The 22,876-nt window shown below is 35.8% G+C and overlaps 1 protein-coding gene across 5 annotated transcripts in view; it reads right to left on the reverse strand.

The window, feature by feature from the left end:
* STAM (signal transducing adaptor molecule) overlaps nucleotides 1-22,876 on the reverse strand; it is a 75,352-nt gene that overhangs the window by 17,242 nt on the left and 35,234 nt on the right. For 4 of the 5 annotated variants that reach the window (XM_036274386.1, XM_036274376.1, XM_036274404.1 and 1 more), the window contains 6 exons: nucleotides 12,176-12,251; nucleotides 12,000-12,095; nucleotides 9,280-9,426; nucleotides 3,947-4,037; nucleotides 1,838-2,030; nucleotides 309-403 (listed from right to left, as the gene is read on the reverse strand). In XM_036274386.1, the coding sequence (XP_036130279.1) occupies nucleotides 309-403; nucleotides 1,838-2,030; nucleotides 3,947-4,037; nucleotides 9,280-9,426; nucleotides 12,000-12,095; nucleotides 12,176-12,251 (698 nt within the window). Of the gene's footprint in view, nucleotides 1-308; nucleotides 404-1,837; nucleotides 2,031-3,946; nucleotides 4,038-9,279; nucleotides 9,427-10,072; nucleotides 10,125-11,999; nucleotides 12,096-12,175; nucleotides 12,252-22,876 lie in introns of all 5 variants that reach the window. The other variant, XM_036274414.1, reaches the window with a different exon arrangement.

Consider the following 22,876-nt stretch of genomic DNA (forward strand, 5'->3'; position numbering starts at 1 on the left):
TGAATAAAAAAATGGAAAAATGTCCTCGGGTGATAAAAAAAAAAAAATAAAGAAAAAGTTCAGCCTGGCTGGTGTGGTTCAGTGGATTGAGCACCATGCCATGGACTGAAAGGTCCTGATTCGATTCCTGGTCAGGGCATGTGCCCGGGTTTCGGGCTCGAACCCCAGTAGTGGAGCATGCAGGAGGCTGCTGATCAATGTTTCTCTCTCCATTGATGTTTCTATCTCTCTCTACCTCTCCTTTCCTATCTCTCTAAAGAAAAGAAAAGGATTATCTATTATCCATTGACAGACTGGAAAATACTTACTCATTTCTGGCTCAGCAGTGAGATCTGCAGTTACAAAATTAGAGGGAAACAACCCCATGCCTTGATGGGTTTCACCTTTCCACCAGTTGGGATCACTATGAGGAACAAAAAAGAATATTTGACTATAATAAAGATTTTTATTACTACAAATCTTTACCTTTTATAGTGTTTAACTTACATTATTACTAGATTTGAATCCCACGACAATCCAGTGAAGAATGAAATGAATATATCATTATTACAAATAAGAGATGAGGCCTCAGAGAAAATAAGAAGTTATTAAACACATAGTTATTTATCTTTTGGAAGGCTGGTAAATGCTTTAAGGATCTAATGTAAGACTCTAACTCCCCCGCAAAATACAAGGTCCCCAGACTTAAGAATTGTCAACTTCAGGCTGTTTGTAGGCTCCAATGTAAGAATCCTTTGTAATAAGATATCTTGCCCTGGTTGGTGTTGCTAAGTGGTTAGAGCATCAGCACCGAAGGGTCTCAGGTTAGCTTCTTGGTCAAGGGCACATACCTGGGTTGCAGGTTTGTTCCCTGGCCCTGGGTGGGAAGTGTTCGGGAGGCAACCAATCTATATATCTCTCTCCCATTGATGTTTTTCTCTCTCTACCACTCCAACCCTTCCACTCTAATCAATGGAAAAAATATCCCCAGGTCAGGATTAACAACAACAACATAAAGATATATAGTAGGATCTTAATAAAAATGTCCATTCTTATGCTCTACCTAGTATATACCAGCAAATTTTTCGCCACAAGAAAAAACATATGTCAGATGACAGTTTATAGCACAAAACATTCACAAAGAACACACTTCAAGGTGCATACCCATGTTCTTTGCTGTATCCCAGTGTCTAGTCTAAGACAAGCTAGCAAGTTCTCAATAAATATTTCTGAATGACTGATCAAGGTTTTGTGCAATTTCCAGTAAAACAACTCACATGACTTCATTTTCTTCCATTCAAGAAACTGTTGTGTGAAATTACAGAAATAACCTTAAATTTATTTGAATTTATTTCTTAAAACCATTTATTTACAGATTTTAGTATTTCATTATTAGTAACAATTTTCATGTAAACATAAGCTGTAGTAAAAGATGCACCAAATCACCTCCCCTATAAATGTATATACATCTATATGTCAAATAAATTTGTTACAAACAAATACACAGAATAATACATAAATTCATTATATTCTGTATTTCTTACAAATTTCATAAATATATATTTGGTATATTTTCTAAAATCTTAACTTTTTTACTAATTTAATGATCTATATTAGATGGAACCAAAAATGAACAGATTAAACTAGGCCTCCAAAAAAAAAAAAAATTAAAACTATTTAAATAGATTTAAAAAAATTAAACTACAAAATAAGATTCTAGCCAGTATAACTGTCATAAAAAGAAAATAGCTGGATCAGTATTTTTTTTTTTATTGCATTTGGTGACAGCATTCACAACAGAAATAATACGAAACACAAAAGTAATATGTTATATATTTGCACATGAATGTTCCATCACCTGTCATCAAGAACGGTAATGATTTCTCCAGCTTTAAAAGTAAGTTCATTATCTTCAGCAGCTTCAAAGTCATATATAGCACGAACTTTTCGGCCTTCATGTTGGTGGTTAGTTAAGAGATTGGATGTGCTTGGATACAAAGTAGAAAGGGTAGTGGACTGCTGCCTTTGTTCCTTCAGGGACAACTCAATGGCTAGAAAATAATGGGTTTAAAAAGACCCAAAATGTTAATATATCCAATAATTCAAAGAAGTACAAAAAGATTATCTGAAGGTAAAAAGTATTCTCTCAGTAGTGTAACTGGAACCTACAACTCATTCTGACATAATATACTGAACAAAAATCATTCATCAATTTTTTCCATTCATTCACAACTGAAAGTTCAAAAAAATAAGCTAACAAAAAAATTGAACAGCACGATAACTATTTTTTACTTGAACAAATACAATTATAATAATTCTGGGTAATAAAAAATATAAACTCTTAGATCCACTTTTTAAATTTTAGCCGCAGATATATTTTCTTTGTCTTTTCAGTGTATTCCTATATCCTAAGTTCCCAAAATGAAAATCAAAATCACTTGGGAAGTAGTCTCAAGCCTCAATGGGGACTTACTAAAAATTAAGAGTCTCAAAGGTAGTTGCTGAGAACCTGTATTTTATTGCTGCAAAGATATATATAATCAGTCTAAGAATAGAAATTTAGAAATAACTACAGTAAAATCTCACCTAACAAATTCCCCAAAATAGATTTCAAAGGAGTGTCTTCTATCTCCACCACTCCTCCCCCAGTGCAGGCCATCACTATGTGTCACTCAGGCTCTGCAATGTAATCTTAAAGGATTGATTACTCTGCTTTCAAATCAACCCTTAGCCATTTCTTCCCTTCCACCTCTGTTCTAGATCGATAAAGAAATAAAAGATTTAAACTATCATAAGAAAATATAGGAACATATCTTTAAGGATCTTAAAGTAGGAAAAAATATCTTAAAACATAAAAAACAAAAATAATAGAAAAACAAAAACTTGTTTGATTATATACACCATTATCAAACTTAAAGTATAAGCCAAAAATCAAGAGTATGTATCTACTATAGGTATAACAGGCAAAAGATCATCCAAAATAAAGGCTTTCTATATATCATTATTTTCTTTTTTAAAAAAGAGACTCAATAGAAAAAGAGAGACCATCAGAAAAGCCAATAAACACACAAAAAAGGACTCAAGCTCACTAGTAGTAAAGGAAATAAAATTTAAAATAATGGGACATTTCAAACTTATCAGATTCATAAAACTTAATCTCTAGAAATACCAAATGTTGTCAGGAGGTTAAAAATAATAGGCCCTGGCTGGTATGGCTCAGCAGTTACAGACTGAAGAGTCTTAGGTTCAATTCTGGTCAAGGGCACATACATGGGTTGCAGTTTTGATCCCCCACCTTGTTTGGGGTTAATGGGAGGCATCCAATCAATGTGCGTCTCTCACATTGATGTCTCTCTCAATGTGTGTCTCTCACATTGATGTCTCTCTCTCTCTCTCCTTTCCACTCTAACTAAAAATCAATGGAAAAATATCCACGGGTGAGGAGTAAATAAAAAAAAAATAACATTGTTGATGGAAGAGGAAATAAAACTATTTAGCAAAGTTAAAGATATGCCTATCCCATGAGCCAATACTTCATATGTCCATCAGTAGGAGGAGAAATTATAGTATGTATTTTTTAGTACAATGGAATATTATACAGTAGTTTAAACAAATAAATATGTCTAACCATTGAGTAGATCACAAGCGTTGCATGAGAAAAACAGTTGTAGACAGATGGTATAGAGTATACTATTTATGAAAAAAATTTTGTTGGACACAAAAAGCATTTGCTACTGTTTATGGATATTTATGGGTAAATTGTGTAGTAAAAATACTGACTGGTAAGACATAAATGATACTCTCCTTGGGAGATGAGAGGAAAGAAGTGATACTAAGGGAAACAAAGTAGATTTCAGCTTTAGCTGTAAAGTTCTATTTCTTTCTTTTTTTTTTTTTAATATCTCAGGATAAAAAAAATTAAGTAAGTGACCCATCTTCTCGCCATCATCAGGGCTTAAAAACATACCTTTTGCTAAATCTTCCTCTTCTTTTTTGTTAGCCACAGTACCAGGATCCTTGGCTACTAGAGCTGGGCTTGCCTTTGCTTGTTCTGCAGCCTAACACACAAAAAAAGAAACACAGTATGTGAGAGTTGATTTCAAATATTCCTAACCCATCTCATCTACAAAGGTGCAAGATCTTTCTTGTCAATCTAAAACAAACTTCTGAAGAATAAAGAAATCCAACTGGAGCAACCTAAGAAGGGAAGAGTCAGAATTGGAGAAAACAAACTGAGAGCAATTGGATACTTAGAGCCAATAGCCTAATGACACTGTGGCAGATCTGTGTAAAGAGGTTGGACTAAAAGCAGACAGTATGCAAACCAAATAAGAAAAACTAGTTTTAAAAATTTTTAGAAAAATTATATAACCAGTTTAAAAGGGGTTGAGAGAGGAAGGAAGATGACTATTTTAAAAACAGACAGCTTTAACAACAATTTTAATGTATACTTAAGATTTATACTTTATTGCTTGCTTCCAGCTCAAAAGTCAGAATGTTATCTTCAAGGAGCCAGATTTATATATAACAATATAAAAGCTCATAATATTATACTATATGGCCCTGGCCGGTTTGGCTCAGCGGTTAGAGCGTCAGCCTGTGGTCCACAGAGACCCGGGTTCGGTTCCCGCTAAGGGCATGTACCTTGGCTGCAGTTTGTCCCCGGCCCTGGTTGGGTCGTGTGGGTGGCGGCCACTCGATGTGTCCCTTTCACATCGATGTTTCTCTCTCTTCCTCTCTCTCCTTCCCGCTCTATCTGAGTGAAAAATGGAAAAATGTCCTCGGGTGAGGATTAAAAAAAATAAAAATAAATATTATACTATATGGTAAACCAAAATACAGGTAGTTAATTATGGAAATATATTACTATCTATTTTAAATATATTTTGTAAATATGATAGTATACAAGTAAATAAATATACACATTGATTCACACTTATGGAATTATAGCTGCTAAGCCTCAATGGCCTCTTAGTTTTTCCATGGCAATCAAGGTAAATCAGACTCCAGCCTGTCTTACCAGTCTTATTTTCAACCATTTATCATTTACCAGAAACTGCTAGCATATATATAGACATATTATAAGTATATAATACACACACACACACACACACACACACACACACACACATACACACACACATACATACACACTGGTACTTTACATCTCTGACACACATTTGCTTCTCCTTATAATGTCCTCCCCTCTGGCTCCTTTTACTCCATCCACATTTTTCCCTGTTGAGTTTCAACTAACTCATCAGTGGCGAAAGAGCTAAAATATCACTTTCTCACTGAAATGCCTCTTAATTAAGCATTTCCTCCTCTGTGTTCCTCTGATAACACTTTCAAACAAGGTGCTATGATATGAGTAGTTAAAAATGCAGGTTGTAGAGTCAGGCAAACATAGGATCCAATGCCAGATTCACCACCTTCTAATGTAGGGCCTTCCATACATTGACCTCTTTGTGCTTCAAGTCTCTCATTTACAAAATAAGGACAATAACAGCACTTATACACTACAGGATATTAAGAGGATTAAATTAACACCTGTAGCTTCTAAAATTAGATAAAATGGGGCTATTCAGTGTTTAAAACAGAAAGTATAACACTATCTCCTGGGATTTATAATGTATGTAAAAGAATATATGTCATACAAAGATGACTATAGCAAAAAAGATGCTGAAGTGGGGAATAGGTAAAACCTATACTGTTGGAAGGTTTCTACATTTTACATAATACAATATTTACTTAAAAAAGATTTTTAAAAGTTACAAATGTATAATTCCCAGAGAAACCAATACAAATGAAATTCTAATTTTAAAATGATTGAGTGAATGAAAGGCAGAATATTATAGTAAAATAGTTCTATATTCTTCACTTAGTATATTTTATAATGCCAAACAAATGCACAAAGCATTTATTTTTAGAAAAGCTGATTACAAAAAAGCTTTTTATAACTCACTGCATAAAACTTCAAGTACCTTCTATACTGATCCATCTCTTGTTGGAATCTTGTAATCATTATACAACTTGGAAAATTGAAGATACGCTTGGTCAGAGACAACCTTTCCTATAATACATAATTTTTTTTCTTAATTTGGTGAATTTCAAAACAGACATATTGATCTTTTGTGGTCTATGAAGAAATCTCTATTGGTCCTGAAGAGACGTGCAGAACAAGCTGCATTAAGCCCTGCATTCCTGAACTGCACACTTTTCAAAGTTCCTTTCTATCATCAGGTTCTCAGTGTAGCAATAACACTTGTCTTATTAACTAGCCAAATACAGTAGTAGCAGTGTAGCATTACTTTTATCTCTATATCAAGTTAGTACTAAAAAAAATCACAACAGTATAAAAATAGGTGACTAAAGTATGACTTTTCTTAATATTTTTATATTATTTTCTTCTGTTCTTGGATAAAAATAAACTTTAAAAATCCTTATATTTTCAAAGACTTGTTAAGTATTCTAACAAAGATCTAGTCTGCCTAAATGTGATGACTTAAATAAATTAAGTGACTTCAAAATCTATAGGGACTTCTATAGTTGACCCTAGATGATACATTTTTTTGTTAAACATGAGGTTCTTTACAAACAGGGTTTTCAATGATACATTTTCAGAAACCACTATAAAAAAAAAAATCACCATTCTACCTTATCATATTTTACTTTATATGTATTTTATATATTTTTGTGGGTAAATGATAGCAACTATAACAAAATTAGCTTTCACATATTTTATAAAATCTAGATGAAAAGAAGAAAAGTAACTCTTGACTGTTGCTGATCTATGTCCTGAATCTTTTGAACAGGAGAGTAACCTAACTTTTATACCAATCAATAAATAAATGCTCTTGCCAGTGTTCACTCCACTTCCTGTCCTCTGAAGCCTAGTCTGGACAGACACATATCCACTAACCTCTATGTCAAACAGAAGGCAGGATCATGTAGTGGAAAGAACACTGGACTGAAAGTCAGGAGGCCTGTGTTCTACTTCCAGGTTTGTCAACTATTTTTGCCCAAGTGGCCCTGGGCAAGTCACTTAACCATTCTGGGTCTGTTTCCTCATCTGTAAAATGAGGGGATTAGATTAGAGAATCCTAAAGTTGTTCTCACAATTGAGATTCTAGGTTAACCAAACAATGTTATATATCCAACAGGTCCTTAATTCTTCCTTCTCTTACAGAAACAAGTCCCTTTGTGGATAGATATGCAGTTTTCACTTGCATTGAAAGATGTACTCTAGAACAGTGCTCCTCAGACTTCAGTGTGCATACAGCATCATCCGGGGACCTTGTTAAAATGATGTAATAAATCCATGGGTCTGGAGTGACAATTGAGATGCTGCATTTCTAATAAGGTTCCAGGTTGTGATGACGATGATAGTCAATGAACCACATTTTGAGAAACTAGCTCTAGAATAGGTTCTTGAGGTACAGAAACTGCAATTCCACTAAGTATCTACACTTTTTGGTTCTCCAAAGAATCTACTTTGATAATTAAACATTGCTTCTATTGTCAAGAAACTTGTAAGACTCTTGGATTATTCTGTATAAAATTATTCCTTAATTATACAGATTTTAGAAATTATTCTGAGAGGAGTAAAAGTCAGCTATCATGAATGAACACTTCTAAAAGATAATCATTATAAAATTATTCAGAAGCCAAATTTTTTTCAAGTTAGAAGAAAAATATCCTTTCTTCCTTCCTCTCCCAAGTATATTTCTGGTTTTTTACAGTTCAAAAGCACACAGATAAACCTTCTAGAAGTGCCTTGGGAAGAAAGTCTAGATAAGTCTGGATGAATCACTTCATGATTCCCTGAAGTGGTCAAAACCCTGAACTTGAGTCCTCCACAGCTGAGTTTTCTGCTCACGCTTTTATACCACTCATATTTTACCTCAATCCATACATTTTAAACCTGCTTCATTAGTTGTGCATCCTAAAGAATGGTTACTCAGAATAGAAAAAGAATAAAAGAGAAACCTGTTCTTTTTATTTTTTTAATCCTCACTCAAGGACATGTTTACTGATTTGAGAGAGAGAGAAAAACATCAGTGTGAGAGAGAAAGATCAATCAGTTGCCTCCTCTACGTACTCTGACCAGGTATTGAACCCAAAACCCTAGGTGTGTGCCCTGACTGGAAATCAAACCTGCAACCTTTCTGGTGTAAGGACAATACTCCTATCAACTGAGTGAGCCACCTAGCCAGGTTCCTTTAATTTTTTATATGACATAAATTAGAGATTGGTTCATTATATAATGTTTCTTTTAAAGGAAAGTTAAGCCTTTTAGTCAATCATATTTATTAGGATAAAGGAAAAAGATGAAGGCACTGAAGTTTTTATTAAGGGAAGTGATATTTCCTGTGTTTCTCTTCCCACTGACCCTTATATCTCCTTCCCACTTTTAATACAGGTATTCATTAATTTCATAATCAAAAGACCTCTAAACTCATCCTTACATTTTAAAATTTTATCCTGATTTTTGAGTTGTCATTCTTTTCACCCCAGGATATTTTTCTATTTATCTTCAGATAGAGTGGGAGGGAGAGAGAGAGAGAGAGAGAAACATTGACATGAGAGGGACACATCGACTGGCTGCCTCCCGCACGACCCCTACCAGCGCCGGGGACAAACTGCAACCGACTCATTGGTCCACGGGCCAATGCTCTACCACTGAGCCAAACTGGCCAGGGCCGAGCTGTCATTCTTGCAGTGGTTTTCAACCTTTCTAATGCAGCAACCCCTAATCCAGTTCTTCATGTTGTATATGGGCATATCTGCATGTGGGTGGACCCGTCTGGAGACGGATAGAGAAGCGGTATCTCGGTTCCTAAGACCATCGGAAACATGTGTTTTCTGATTGTCTTAGGTGACCCCTGTGAAAAGGTTGTTCAACCCCTAAAGGGGTCGCGACCCACAGGTTGAGAATTGCTGTATTAAAGCATAAAGAGTATTCAACGAGATTGTTTTACTTGATATAATAAATGTTGTCTATATTATAACTAAATTAAAAAAACATTTAAACTGCAAAATGTTAAAGCAAATTCATTTATAAAAAAGAAGAAACAGTGGAAAAGTAGAAGTTGGAACACATTAATATTCTATTATATTTTTATGGCACCTCTAAATGCAAGATTGTTTTTACGGCACCTCTAAATCTTTTCCCCACTCACAATTATTAACAAAAATTCCTTCAAAACCTACCTGGGTTTAGAGGGGAAACTTTTTTCAAATAAACATGGCTACTTTAGAAAAATAAACAGTAGCACACACACAACTTTACAAAATTACCTGAGAGCCAATTGCTGGAAACGTAACTCCTTGTTCCTTAAGGTTCTTAATCATTGCCGATATTAGACTAAGCTGTGGATCATTCTTAAATTCATCTGTCCATTCAACCATTAGGGCCTTTAATTTTTCACACACTTTAGGATGACCCTAAAAATAGAGAAAAAAATTAATACAATTTTATCTGGAAATAATCTGTTGATAGAGAAATATCAGTAAATAAAAATCTGTTTGAATTGTAAGTAATTTTAAATGGTTTTGTTATTTAATTTCCATATAATTAATGTTTTCATTAAAGTTTTTTCATACCAAAAAATTAATTAAAAAAGTACTGACTTCCTGGCCAATGATTTAATATAAATAGCTTAAATATAAAAATTATGAAGTGCTGTAGAACTCTTTTTAAATCATTAATTACCCTTAGCTATAGGCGATACATAAGAAACTATCATTAATTATTAAAAATAAACTAATTTTATTTTTGCACTACAAAGAATTAAGAGAAGATACTTTCATAAATACCTCACATCAAATTTGAACACATGAAATAGGTAACAATTTATTTTGGAGGTCAGAAAGACAGAACTTTTCAGAGTATTTTGCAACTAATAAAGCTTTGAACATCAGGAAGATAAAGAAAGCAGTTTGTCTTGTTTTTGTGGACCAATATTATAAAAATAAGTTAGGGGTACAAGTCCTTTATTCCTAATTCCTGAATTTTAATGTGCATTTTATGTGTTTATTCCAAATTACTTAATTATTTCAGGTCTGATTTGAGGTCCACTGCATGGCATACCTCTGGAAACTTCATACCTCTGGAAACTTTATTCCTTCAAAAAACACCTCACCTGAAGTATAAAACCAGTATGTTTATTCTAAAACATTTGGGGCCCTCCCTCCCAGAAGCATGCCCACCCCATGGCCTTTCCCCTCCTGCTCCCTTGAGGCGCCTCACCTTTACCTTCTTCACTTCTAACCTTCAAGGGACTGTCCTTTGTCTCTCTAACTTGTTTGTTTAGTTATTATTTTATTTTTTTATCACCATTTATTCCCTCTATGCCTCTTCCACTTCCCCCACTCATGATTACCATACTGTTTTCCATGTCCATGAGTTCTCTTTTTTGCTCAATCTATCTTCTCCCCCCACCCCCCACCTTCAATTAAATTAAAGAAAATATTACAGTCTCTTCATAAACAATGGTATATTTTGTTAGATATTTAGGACATTAAAAAAAATTGTTGCCCTCACCGGGTGGTTCAGTTAGTTGGAGCGTTGTTTCTTATACCAAAAGAGTTCACGTTTGATGCCCAGGTCAGGGCACACAGCTAGGCTGCGGTTCAACCCCCAGTCAGGGCATGCACAGGAAGCAACCGACTGATCTTTCTCTCTCACATCGATGTTTCTTTCTTTCCTTCTCTTTCCCTCTCTCCCTCCCTCACTCAATCTCTCCATCCCCGCTCCCTCTCTCTAAAATCAATAAAAACATATCCTCCTCAGGTTAGGATTAAAAAAGAAAAAAAAAGGTTATTAATTAGTAGATAGTATCTAAATATAATTTAATAAAGCAGAACAGGAAAATGTATCACGTAATTATGTTTGAGAAATACAGAATTTTAAATTCTTATCTCATTTTTTACTGTTTTCTACAAAAACCTGAAAATGCTCATTTTTCTTTTTATTATTATTAGTATTGTTTTTTAGGAAGAAAGGAAGGAAAGAAAAAAGAAGGAAAGGAAAGAAGGAAGGAAGGGAAGAAGGAAGGAAGGAAGGGGAAAGAAGGGAAAGGAAGGAAGGAAGGGAAGAAGGAAGAAAATACTAATTTTTCTAAAAAAAAAAAGCACTTTCCCTTTTAACACTTAAAATTTTTTTCTTGATATATAATACTGCCCTCACCCCCCCCAGAAAAATAGCCAGAAATAATTACCTTTAGAATGCACAGATTTTTACTGGGAAAACTCATATATTACTTAGTAACTTATATTTTTTTAAGTCCTTAAATAGCAGGATTTGAAATCTTTTTTTTTTTTTTTAATCCTCACCCGAGGATATTTTTCCATTTTTTTTTTGGTACAGAGTGGGAGGGAGAGAGAGAGAAAAACATCGATGTGAAGGGACACATCAAGTGGCTGCCACCGGCACAACCAACCAGGGCCGGGGACAAACTGCAACCGAAGTACGTGCCCTTAGCGGGAACCGAACCCGGGTCTCTCTGGACCGCAGGCCGACGCTCTAACCGCTGACACAAACTGGCCAGGGCAGATTTGAAATCTTTATTCTACATTCAGTGTATTAAAATCCTATGATGGCCTTATTCGTATCAATATGAAACTCAACAGTGCCAAATTTTGACAGTATTTCTGAACATTTTTACATTGGGAAAATAATTCTGTGGCTACAAAAATGGTTACAAAAACTGTGCCTAAAATCAACTGGTATTATTTAATCAGAGAAATACACATATTTACTTATCAGATGAAAGAAATGACAAAGGAAATAGGTTAAATATACTCTAATCTGGCTTTAAAAAACCAACTTTAGAAGTTATAAATTTGTACTCTCTTCAGCAAAATGTAACATTTACTTATATATTGGATAGACATAACCTAGAGTTTTTTTTTTAAAAAGCACAGACTAGTCCTTTGTGATTTAAATGTGAGGAATTAACAAAATACATAAAGAAAAATCACTGTCTTAATTCATTTCTGGGAATAATGCTCCTTACCTTGTTTAATACGTTGCTTACTTCACTAGCAAAATCTCTTGAACATACTTCTAAATGAAAAATTTTGCCACAGTTTGATACACATGCTCCTAGAAGCTAAAAGAATAAATTCCAAGTTAAAAGGGCTCAGTTTCAGTAGGTAATTTTGAGGTAGAACCTAAAATCAAATCACTCACAGTCAGAGCTTGCATAGCAACATGAGGATCTTTATGGTTCACTCTCCTCATAATAGACCGAAGACAATCTTTAGGTCTAAAAAATGAGAAATGTAACAATTCAATTAGTAGTATATCCAGAGTTTGCCAACCCCCTTAGCTATAATAGACAATAGAGTACTATACAAAAGGGAAAATATGGTAAAGAAGTTTAATTTTTATTAATGACACAATTGAAAAACTGTACACTGACAAGTTCCTTTAAATTTTTTGAACAAGCTTAAGAGACTCTCTTCCTTCACAATCATAAATTAGGCACTTTAGGCTCATCCTGGGTGAAAAATATTTTGAAATAAAATGGTAGACCAAGACTTCCACTCCCAGTCATGAAACTAGACTTATATTCCTTCTATAAACAACTACAAAACTAGAAAAATGTATGTAAAATATACATTGAAGTAAATGTTTAGTATGCAAGACCACAGGCAGTGTATAATGATGATCTCTAAGGAGGAATATAAATTAGATAAGCCAGACCTTTGCCTAAACTTCTACCTTAGATGCATTTTCCAGATATATCAATACAAGCTTTCTGCCTAAAAAGAGTTTCTGGATCTCAGTGCAGAAAAGGTGATCCCAAGAAGAGAACAATGATTTCACGGAGTTGAGAGGACAGAAATCAGAATTCGAAAGGCTTATATCAACATAGGTGTCCATTCGGGCTGTTCTGAGAAAAGCCAGGTATGCATAGGTGAAAAACACCACATGGCTGGGCAAAAAGTGAGATCTATGTGTTCAAGAACCAAAAATAAAAGGACAAATGTTGTATGACTCCACTTATGTGAAGTACCTAAAACAGGCAAATACATAGAGAGATAAAATAGAAGTCATCAATGGCTGGGGGGGGGGGGGTGTGTGTGAAGAGTTCTTATTAATGCATACAGAGTTTCTGTTCGGGATAATGTAAAAGTTTTGGAGATGGATAGTGGTGATGGTTGAACAACACGGTAAATGTACTAAATGCCACTGAACTGTACACTTAAAAATGGTTAAAATAGTAAATTTCAAGTTACTTGTATTTTGCCAAAATAAATAAAATGAAGAAAAAAAAGAATGAAATACTGATACACACTACAACATGGATAAACCATGAAAACATTATACTAAGTGAAAGAAGCTGGTCACAAAAACCACATACTATATCATTTAACTACATTACTGTATGATTCCATTTATATGAAATGTCTAGGATAGGTAAGACCATACTGATATGAAGTAAATCAGTGATTTCTGGGGCTGAGAAGAGGGAATGGGAGAAAATGCTAAAGAATACAGGGCTTATTTGGGGGTGATAAATGTTCTGAAATTAGATAGTGGTGACAGTAGCACAAACACATGAATATACTAAAAACCAATGAATTGATTAATTTTATGATATGTGAACTAAATACATAAATATAAACATAAGCACAAAAAAAGTATCATTATCACGTGATTTGAAATCGAATGAACCTTGGAAAATTAGGTCAGTAAGAATAATTACCCTAGGAAAGTACTTTAAGAATGGAAAAAAAAAAAAAAAAACAGGCTGATGTGGCTCAGTGGATGAGCATCAACACATGCACCAAGAGGTCATTGGTTTGATTCCTGGTCAGGGCACATGCCCAGGTTGTAAGCCAAATATCCAGTGTGGGGCATTGCAGGAGGCGGCCAATAGATGATCTCTCTTCTCAATGTTTCTATCTCTCTCTTCCTCTCCCTCTTGTCTCTCTAAAAATCAATAAAGAAAAAAAAAAAAAACTTTTTTAAAGAAGAAAAAAATAATCCTTCTTAATAGAGAAAAATTAGAATAAAAAACAAAATTCCTGTTTCTAAGGATGTTTCATTGCCTGTTGGGAAGTTCCCACTTGAAGAGTATATAGGGTGAGAAGAATAAACAAACAAATGAAGTAATGTTTATTAACTACCCATTATGTGTCAAGCATTCAACTGCTAACAATTCTAAAACTCTTTTTCTATTGATTTTGTATGATATTAATAGTATCTGAGCCCTGGCTGGTTTGGTTCAGTGGTTAGAGCCTTGGCTGGTGGACCAAAGAGTCTGGGGCTCGATTCTGGTCAAGGGCACGTATCTCGGTTGCAGTTTGGTCCCCTTCCTTGGTCAGGGTTGAGTGGGAGGCAACCAAATAGTGTGTCTCTCACATCAATGTCTCTCTCTCTCCCCAACCATCCCCCACTCTATCTGAAGATAAATGAAAAAATATTCTTGGGTGAGGATTTTTTTAAAAAGTATCTGACAGCAGCATTATTAGATTGAACATGTTATAATACTATAATTATCATTTAGAGTTTGCCTTTTTCATAGTAAAATTTTGAATACCATGTTGACATAAATACACAAAACTATTATTTTGTTGTTGTTAATTCTCACTTTCCCATTGATTTTTATTATTTTTTTTTTTTTATTTTTTTTTTTTTTATGAATTTTTATTTATTTTTTTGTTACAGATATTTTACCTTTTTACCCCATTGGCACCCCCCACCCCCCCCTCCACCCTGTCCCCGGCTTAGTTGTCCATGTCCATTGGTCATGCATACATGCATATAAGTTCGGTGGTTTATCTCTTCCCACCCCCCCACCCCCCATCCCCTCTTCTGAGGGATGTCAGTCTGTGCCCTACTTCCATGTGTCTGGGTCTACTGTATTCCTCAGACTGTTATGTTCATTATATTCCGTATATAAGTGAGATCATGTGGTATTTGTCTTTTTCTGCTTGGCTTCTTTCACTTAGGATAATACTTTCCAGGTCCCTCCATGTCGTCTCAAAGGATAAGAGATCTTTCTTTCTTACCGCTGCATAGTACTCCATTGTGTATATGTACCACAGCTTTTTGATCCATTCGTCTACTGGTGGACACTTGGGCTGTTTCCAGATCTTAGCTATTGTAAATAGTGCTGCTATGAACATGGGGGTACATATATTCTTCCTGATTGGTGTTTCAGGCTTCTTAGGGTATATTCCCAGCAGTGGGATCACTGGGTCAAATGGAAGTTCAATTTTTAATTTTTTGAGGTAGCACCATATTGTTTTCCATAGCGGCTGCACCAGTCTGCATTCCCACCAGCAGTGTATTAGAGTTCCCTTTTCTCCACACCCTCGCCAACACTTGTTGTTTGATGATTTGTTGATGGCGGCCATTCTGACAGGTGTGAGGTGATACCTCATTGTTGTTTTAATTTGCATCTCTCGGATGATTAGTGATGTTGAGCATTTCTTCATATGTCTCTTGGCCATTTGTATGTCCTGTTTGGAGAGGTGTCTATTCAGCTCCTCTGCCCATTTTTTAATTGGGTTCTTTGTCTTCCTTTTGTGGAGCTGTATGAGCTCTCTGTATATATTGGAAATTAACCCCTTATCTGATACATCATTGGCAATGATGTTCTCCCATACAGTGGGTTGCCTTTCCATTTTGATGATCGTTTCTTTTGCTGTGCAGAAGCTTTTTAGTTTGATGTAGTCCCATGTCTTCATTTTCTCCTTTATTTCTGTTGCCTTAGGTGATGTATCAGTGAAAATTCTGCTCCGTATGATGTCCGAAATTTTGTTGCCTACATTTTCTTCTAGAATTTTTATGGATTCACGGGTCACATTTAAGTCTTTTATCCATTTTGAGTTTATTTTTGTGTATGGTGTAAGTTGATGGTCGAGTTTCATTTTTTGCATGTAGCTGTCCAATTTTCCCAACACCATTTATTAAAGAGGCTGTCTTTACTCCACTGTATGCTCTTGCCACCTTTGTCAAATATTAATTGAGCGTATTGCCTTGGGTCCATTTCTGGGTTTTCAGTTCTGTTCCACTGGTCTATATGCCTGTTCTTGTGCCAGTACCAGGCTGTTTTGGTTACAGTCGCTTTGTAGTATAACCTGATATCTGGTAATGTGATCCCTCCAACTTTGTTCTTCTTTTTCAAGATTGCTGTGGCTATTCGGGGTCTTTTTGGTTCCATATGAACTTTTGAAGTATTTGTTCTAGTTCTATGAAATATGTCGTTGGTATTTTGATGGGGATTGAATTGAATCTATAGATTGCTTTGGGTAGTATGGACATTTTAATTATGTTAATTCTTCCAATCCATGAACAGGGTATGTTCTTCCACTTTTTTATATCTTCCTCTATTTCTTTTTTCAATGACCTGTAGTTTTCTGCAAATAGGTCCTTTACTTCTTTGGTTAAGTTTATTCCTAGGTATCGTAATTTTTTTGGAGCGATGGTAAATGGGATTGTTTTTTCAGTTTCTCTTTCTGTGAGTTCATCATTGATGTACAAGAATGCCGTCGATTTCTTGACATTAATTTTGTATCCTGCTACTTTGCCAAATTCATTTATTAAGTCTAATAGATTTTTGATGGAGTCTTTAGGGTTTTCTATGTACAGTATCATGTCATCTGCAAATAATGACAGTTTCACTTCCTCCTTTCCAATTTGGATCCCTTTTATTTTTTCTTCATGTCTGATTGCTGTGGCTAAGACTTCCAGTACAATGTTAAACAAGAGTGGCGAAAGTGGACATCCCTGTCTTGTTCCTGTTCTTAATGGAAATGTTTTTAGTTTCTGTCCATTGAGTATGATGTTGGCTGTAGGTCTTTCATATATGGCCTTTATTATGTCGAGATATGATCCCCCTATTCCTACATTGCTGAGCGTTTTTATCAGAAATGGATGCTGGATTTTGTCGAATGCTTTTTCAGCATCTATTGATATGATCATGTGGTTTTTATTCTTCATTTTGTTGATGTGGTGTATCACGTTTATTGATTTGCGAATATTGTACCAGCCTTGCATCCCTGGAATGAATCCCACTTGGTCATGGTGAATAATTTTTTTGATGTATTTCTGGATCCGATTTGCTAGTATTTTGTTCAGGATTTTGGCATCTATGTTCATCAGGGATATTGGCCTGTAGTTTTCTTTCTTCGTAGTGTCTTTTTCTGGTTTTGGAATTAGAATTATGCTGGCCTCATAGAACGTGTTTGGAAGTCTTCCTTCTTCTTGAATTTTTGAAATAGTTTGAGGAGAATGGGTATTAGTTCTTTTTTGAATGTTCGGTAAAACTCCCCCGTGAAACCATCTGGGCCTGGGCTTTTGTTTGCTGGGAGAGTCTTGATTACCTCTTCAATTTCCTTAGTTGTTATTGGTCTGTTCAAGTTTTCTATCTCTTCCGGGAATAGTTTTGGGAGACTGTGTCTTTCTAGAAATTTGTCCATTTCGCTGAGATTGTCGAATTTGTTGCCATATAGTTGTTCATAGTAGTTGTTAACGATCTTTTGTATTTCCGTGGTGTTGGTTGTTACTTCTCCTCTTTCATTTCTGATTTTGTGTATTTGGGTTCTCTCTCTTTGTTTCTTGGTGAGTCTAGCTAAGGGTCCATCAATCTTGTTTATCTTTTCGAAAAACCAGCTCTTTGTTTCATTGATCCTTTGAATTGTTTTTTGGTCTCTATGTCATTTATTTCTGCTCTGATCTTTACTATTTCCTTTCTTCTACTTGCTCTGGGGTTTTCTTTTTGTTTGCTTTCTAATTCTTTAAGTTGTGAGGTTAGACAGTCAATTAGAAATTTTTCTTGTTTTTTGAGGTAGGCCTGTAGTGCTATGAACTTCCCTCTCAGAACTGCTTTCGCTGCATCCCATAGATTTTGTGTTGTTGTGTGTTCATTTTCATTGGTTTCCAGGAAGTTTTTGATTTCTTCCTTGATCTCCTCGGTGACCCATTCATTGTTTAATAACATGCTATTTAGCCTCCATGTGTTGAAATGTCTTTGCATGTTCTTGTTGCAATTGATTTCTAGTTTCATGCCATTGTGATCTGAGAAGATGCTTGATATGATTTCAATCTTCTTGAACTTGTAGAGATTTAGTTTGTGTCCTATCATGTGGTCTATCTTTGAGAATGTCCCATGTGCACTTGAGAAGAATGTGTATTCTGTAGTTTTGGGGTGTAATTCTCTGTAGATATCTATTAAATCCATTTGGTCTAGTGCTTCATTTAGAGTCTCTGTTTCCTTGCTAATTTTTTGCCTAGAGGATCTATCCAGTGCTGTCAACGGGGTGTTGAAGTCCCCAGCTATGATTGTATTGTTGTCGATTTCTCCTTGGAAGTCCTCCAGAAGATTTTTAATATATTTTGGTGCTCCTATATTGGGTGCATATATGTTTATCAAGGTTATATCTTCCTGTTGGATAGATCCTTTCAATATTATGTAGTGGCCGTCTTTGTCTCTAGTTATGGTCTTCATTTTGAAATCTATTTTATCAGATATGAGAATTGCTACCCCAGCTTTTTTTTGCTTTCCATTTGCTTGGAAAATTTTTTTCCATCCCTTCACTTTCAACCTATGTGAGTCTTTTGTTGAGAGATGGGTCTCTTGTAAACAACATATAGATGAGTCATGCTTTCTTATCCAATCAGCTACTCTGTGTCTCTTTATGGGAGCATTCAATCCATTTACGTTTAAGGTGATTATTGATATGTACTTATTTATTGCCATTTTTTTTAGTGTGGTTCTATTTTTGTTCCCATTTCTACTGCTAATTACAGCAGTCCTTTTAACATTTCTTGCAGTGCTGGTTTGGTGCTAATGTATTCCCTTAGCTTTTTTTTGTCTGGGAAGCTCTTTATTTGATCTTCTATTTTGAATGATAGCCTTGCTGGGTAGAGTAGTCTTGGATTCAGATTCTTGTTTTTCATGACTTTGATTACTTCATGCCATTCCCTTCTGGCCTGTAGTGTTTCTTGTGAGAAGTCAGCTGAGAGCCTTATGGGGTTCCCTTTGTAGGTAACCTGTTGCTTATCTCTTGCTGCTTTTAGGATTCTCTCTTTGTCTTTAATTTGTGGCATTTTAATTACTATGTGTCTTGGTGTGGGCCTGTTTGGGTTCTTCTTACTTGGGACTCTCTGTGCTTCTTGAACTTGAATGCCTTCTTCCTTCACCAAATTAGGGAAGTTTTCTCTCACTATTTTTTTGAATATATTCTCTATCCCTTGCTCCTTTTCTTCTTCTTCGGGGACTCCTATGATGCGAACATTATTACGTTTCCAGTTGTCCCATAGTTCTCTTAAGCTGTCTTCCTGTTTTTTAATAGTTTTTTCCTTTTGTTTTTCTGATTGGTTGATTTTTTCTACCCTGTCTTCTAATTCACTGATCCGGTCCTCAGCTTCCCCTACTCTGCTTTTTAAACCTTCCAATGTATTTTTCATTTCGGATATGTCATTTTTTATCTCTTCTTGTTGGTTTTTAATTTCCATTTGGCTTATTTTCAGTGTCTCTATGTCCTTACTCATGCTGTTCAGCTTCCTCAAGATCATGGCTCTGAATTCTAGCTCTGTTAACATGCCTAATTGCTCCACATTGATCTCATCTTCGGTGGAGGTGGTTTGCTCTTTCATTTGGCTTCTGTTTCTGTGTTTCACCATTTTAGCTATCACTCTGGGCTTTGGAGCCTGTCAAGTTCTCCCTGTGGGTGTTGGTGTTCTGCTGTTTGTGGCTCCCTCTCCTGTGTTTAGATGAGCGAGGGAGGACCCGCGTTGAACACCACTGTCAAGTCTTACTTTCCTGGTTAAAGCTGCCAGCCCAGGAAACGTACTGTTATCCTCTAGCTTTTTGCCTGGAAGCTAGCAGTCTAGGTTAATTGATGAGTTTTGTCCCATTGATTTTTAAATAGAGTAGAAGGGAGGGAGGGAAGGAGAGAGAAACAGATGAGAAAGAGAGCCATCTACTGGTTGCCTCCCAAATGACCTAAACCCAAGGCTAAGGATAGAACCTGCAACCTAGGTATGTGCCCCTTACTTGAAAAAAGTGGAAGCATATACCTTGTCATAGATTGGAAGAATTCGCATCATTAAAATGTCCATACTACACAAAGCAATCTATCAATTCAATGCAATCCCCATTAAAATAGCAACAACATATTTCACAGAACCAGAACAAACACTCTAAAAGTTTATATGTAACTAAAAAAGACCCTGAATAGCCACAGCAATCTTGAAAAAGAAGAACAGCCCTGGACGGTTTGGCTCAGCAGTTAGAGCATCAGCCTGCGGTCCAGAGAGGCCCAGGTTGAGTTCCCACTAAGGGCACATATCTCGGTTGCAGTTTGTCCCTGGTCCTGGTTGGGTCGTGCGGGTGGCAGCCACTCGATGTGCACCTTTCACATCAATGTTTCTCTCTCTCTCTCTCTCTCTCTCTCTCTCTCTCCCTCCCTCCCTCCCTCCCTCCCTCCCTCCCACTCTATCTGAACAAAAAATGAAAAAATGTCCTCGGGTGAGGATTAAAAAGAAAAAGAACAAAGTAGGAGCAATCACAATATTGAACATCAGATTATATTACAAAGCCACTGTAATCAAAACAGCCTGGTACTGGCACAAGAACAGGCACATAAATCAATGGAACAGAACAGAGAACCCAGAAATGGACCCAAGACATTATACTCAATTAATATTTGACAAAGGAGGCAAAAGCATACAGTGGAGTAAAGACAGCCTCTTTAATAAATGGTGTTGGGAAAATTGGACAGCTACATGCAAAAAAGTGAAACTAGACCACCAACTTACACCACACATAAGAATAAACTCAAAATGGATAAAAGATTTAAATGTGACTCATGAATCCATAAAAATCCTAGAAGAAAATGTAGGCAACAAAATTTTAGACATCACACGCAGCAGAATTTTCACTGATACAATGCCTAAAGGCAAGAGAAACAAAGGAAAAAATGAACACATGTGACTACATCAAACTAAAAAGCTTCTGCACGGCAAAAGAAACAAGCATCAAAATGGAAAGGGAACCCATATATGAGAGCATAATTACCAATAATACATCAGATAAAGGGTTAATTTCCAAAATATATAGAGTACTCATACAACTCAACAAAAGAAAAACCAATTTAAAAATGGGCAGATGACCTAAATAGACACCTCTCCAAATAGGACATACAAATTGACAAGAGACATGAAAAAAATGCTCAAAGTCACTAATCATCAGAGAGATGCAAATTAAAACAACTAAGAGGTATCACCTCACACCTACCAGAATGGCTGCCACCAACAAATCATCAAACAACAAGTGCTGGGAAGGGTGTGGAGAAAAAGGGACTCTAATACACTGCTGGGAGGAATGCAGACTGGTGCAGTCTCTATGGAAAACAAATGGTGTTTCCTCAAATAATTAAAAATTGAACTGCCATTTGACCCAGTGATCCATCTTCTAGGAATATATCCTAAGAATCCTGAATCAGCAGTCAGAAAGAATATATGTACCCCTATGTTCATAGCAGCACTATTTACAACTGCTAAGATCTAGAAATAGCCCAAGTGTCCATCAATAGATGAGTGAATAAAAAAGCTGTGGCACACATACACAATGGAGTACTATGCAGCTGTAAGAAAGAAAGATCTCTTATCCTTTGAGATGACATGGAAGGAGGGACGTGAAGAGTATTATGCTAAGTGAAATAAGTCACCCAGAGGAAGACAAATATCACATGATCTCACTTATTTGTGGAATATAATGAACATAATAGACCTTGAGACAAAGAAGTAGGGTTCAGATTGACAAACCTCAGAGGAGGAGCTGGTGGGGGAGGGAAGAGATAAACCAAAGAACTTATATGCATAACCAATGGACACAGACAACAATAAATGCGGGGTGGGGGACAGGAGGAGCATGTCAATGGGGGAAAAGGAAAAACATCTGTAATAAAAATAAATTAACTAAAAAATTTAAAATAAAAGATTATAAAATAAAATTAAAAATAAAACCATCCACCAATATTGAAAAGAAAAAGATTGTAAGGGAAAACTACAGTTTATCAACTGTTCTTCTTTTTTTTTTTTTTTAATCCTCACCCGAGGACATTTTTTTGTTCAGATAGAGTAGGAGGGAGAGAGAGGAAGAGAGAGAGAGAGAGAAACATCGATGTGAAAGGGACACATCGAGTGGCTGCCACCCGCATGACCAACCAGGGCGGGGACAAATTGCAACTGAGGTACATGCCCTTAGCGGGAACCAAACCCGGGTCTCTCTGGACCGGAGGCCGACTCTCTAACCGCTAAGCCAAACGGCCAGGGCTCAACTGTTCTTGATAAAGGAGTGACCTGCTGGAGAACATACTCTGCCATCTCTCAGATATGCTCAATACAAGCTATCTTTCCTCAATTATTAAAGCAAAATGTTACTTTTAGCACCAGCTGAAGAAGTTAGCTTGCATATAGGGCCATGTTGTTTAAAACATGCATATTCTGAGCAAGAATCACATTCAGTGAGACATTCGCACTCTATAAGAGAAATGGGAACTATAATTGTGTGACAGCACATATAAACTCACTAAACGAACAGCAGGGAAAAAGTAAAATCTGAGGGGCTGCAAAAGGATCCAGTTAAATTCAGTAAGTTAAACATGCATATGATGTAGCTCTAATCTATTGCCAGAGGACTAAGAAAAACTAAACTAATTTTGTAATCCTACTATTCTCTTTTCAAAGAATAATGAAATTTCAAATCCCTTTGAATAGCTGTAAGTAAATTTCTTATTTATAAATGTCTACCCACTTATATCTATGTTGTTTACAGTTATGACAGATAAATAGCTCAACATTAGTCTATAGTCCCAGTTAGTGAGATTACCTGAAAAGGTCTTTCCATTACTATACCAGGAGAAAGCC

The sequence above is a fragment of the Molossus molossus genome, unplaced genomic scaffold, assembly GCF_014108415.1.
Source record: "Molossus molossus isolate mMolMol1 unplaced genomic scaffold, mMolMol1.p scaffold_m16_p_1, whole genome shotgun sequence".
Classification (NCBI taxonomy): domain Eukaryota; kingdom Metazoa; phylum Chordata; class Mammalia; order Chiroptera; family Molossidae; genus Molossus; species Molossus molossus.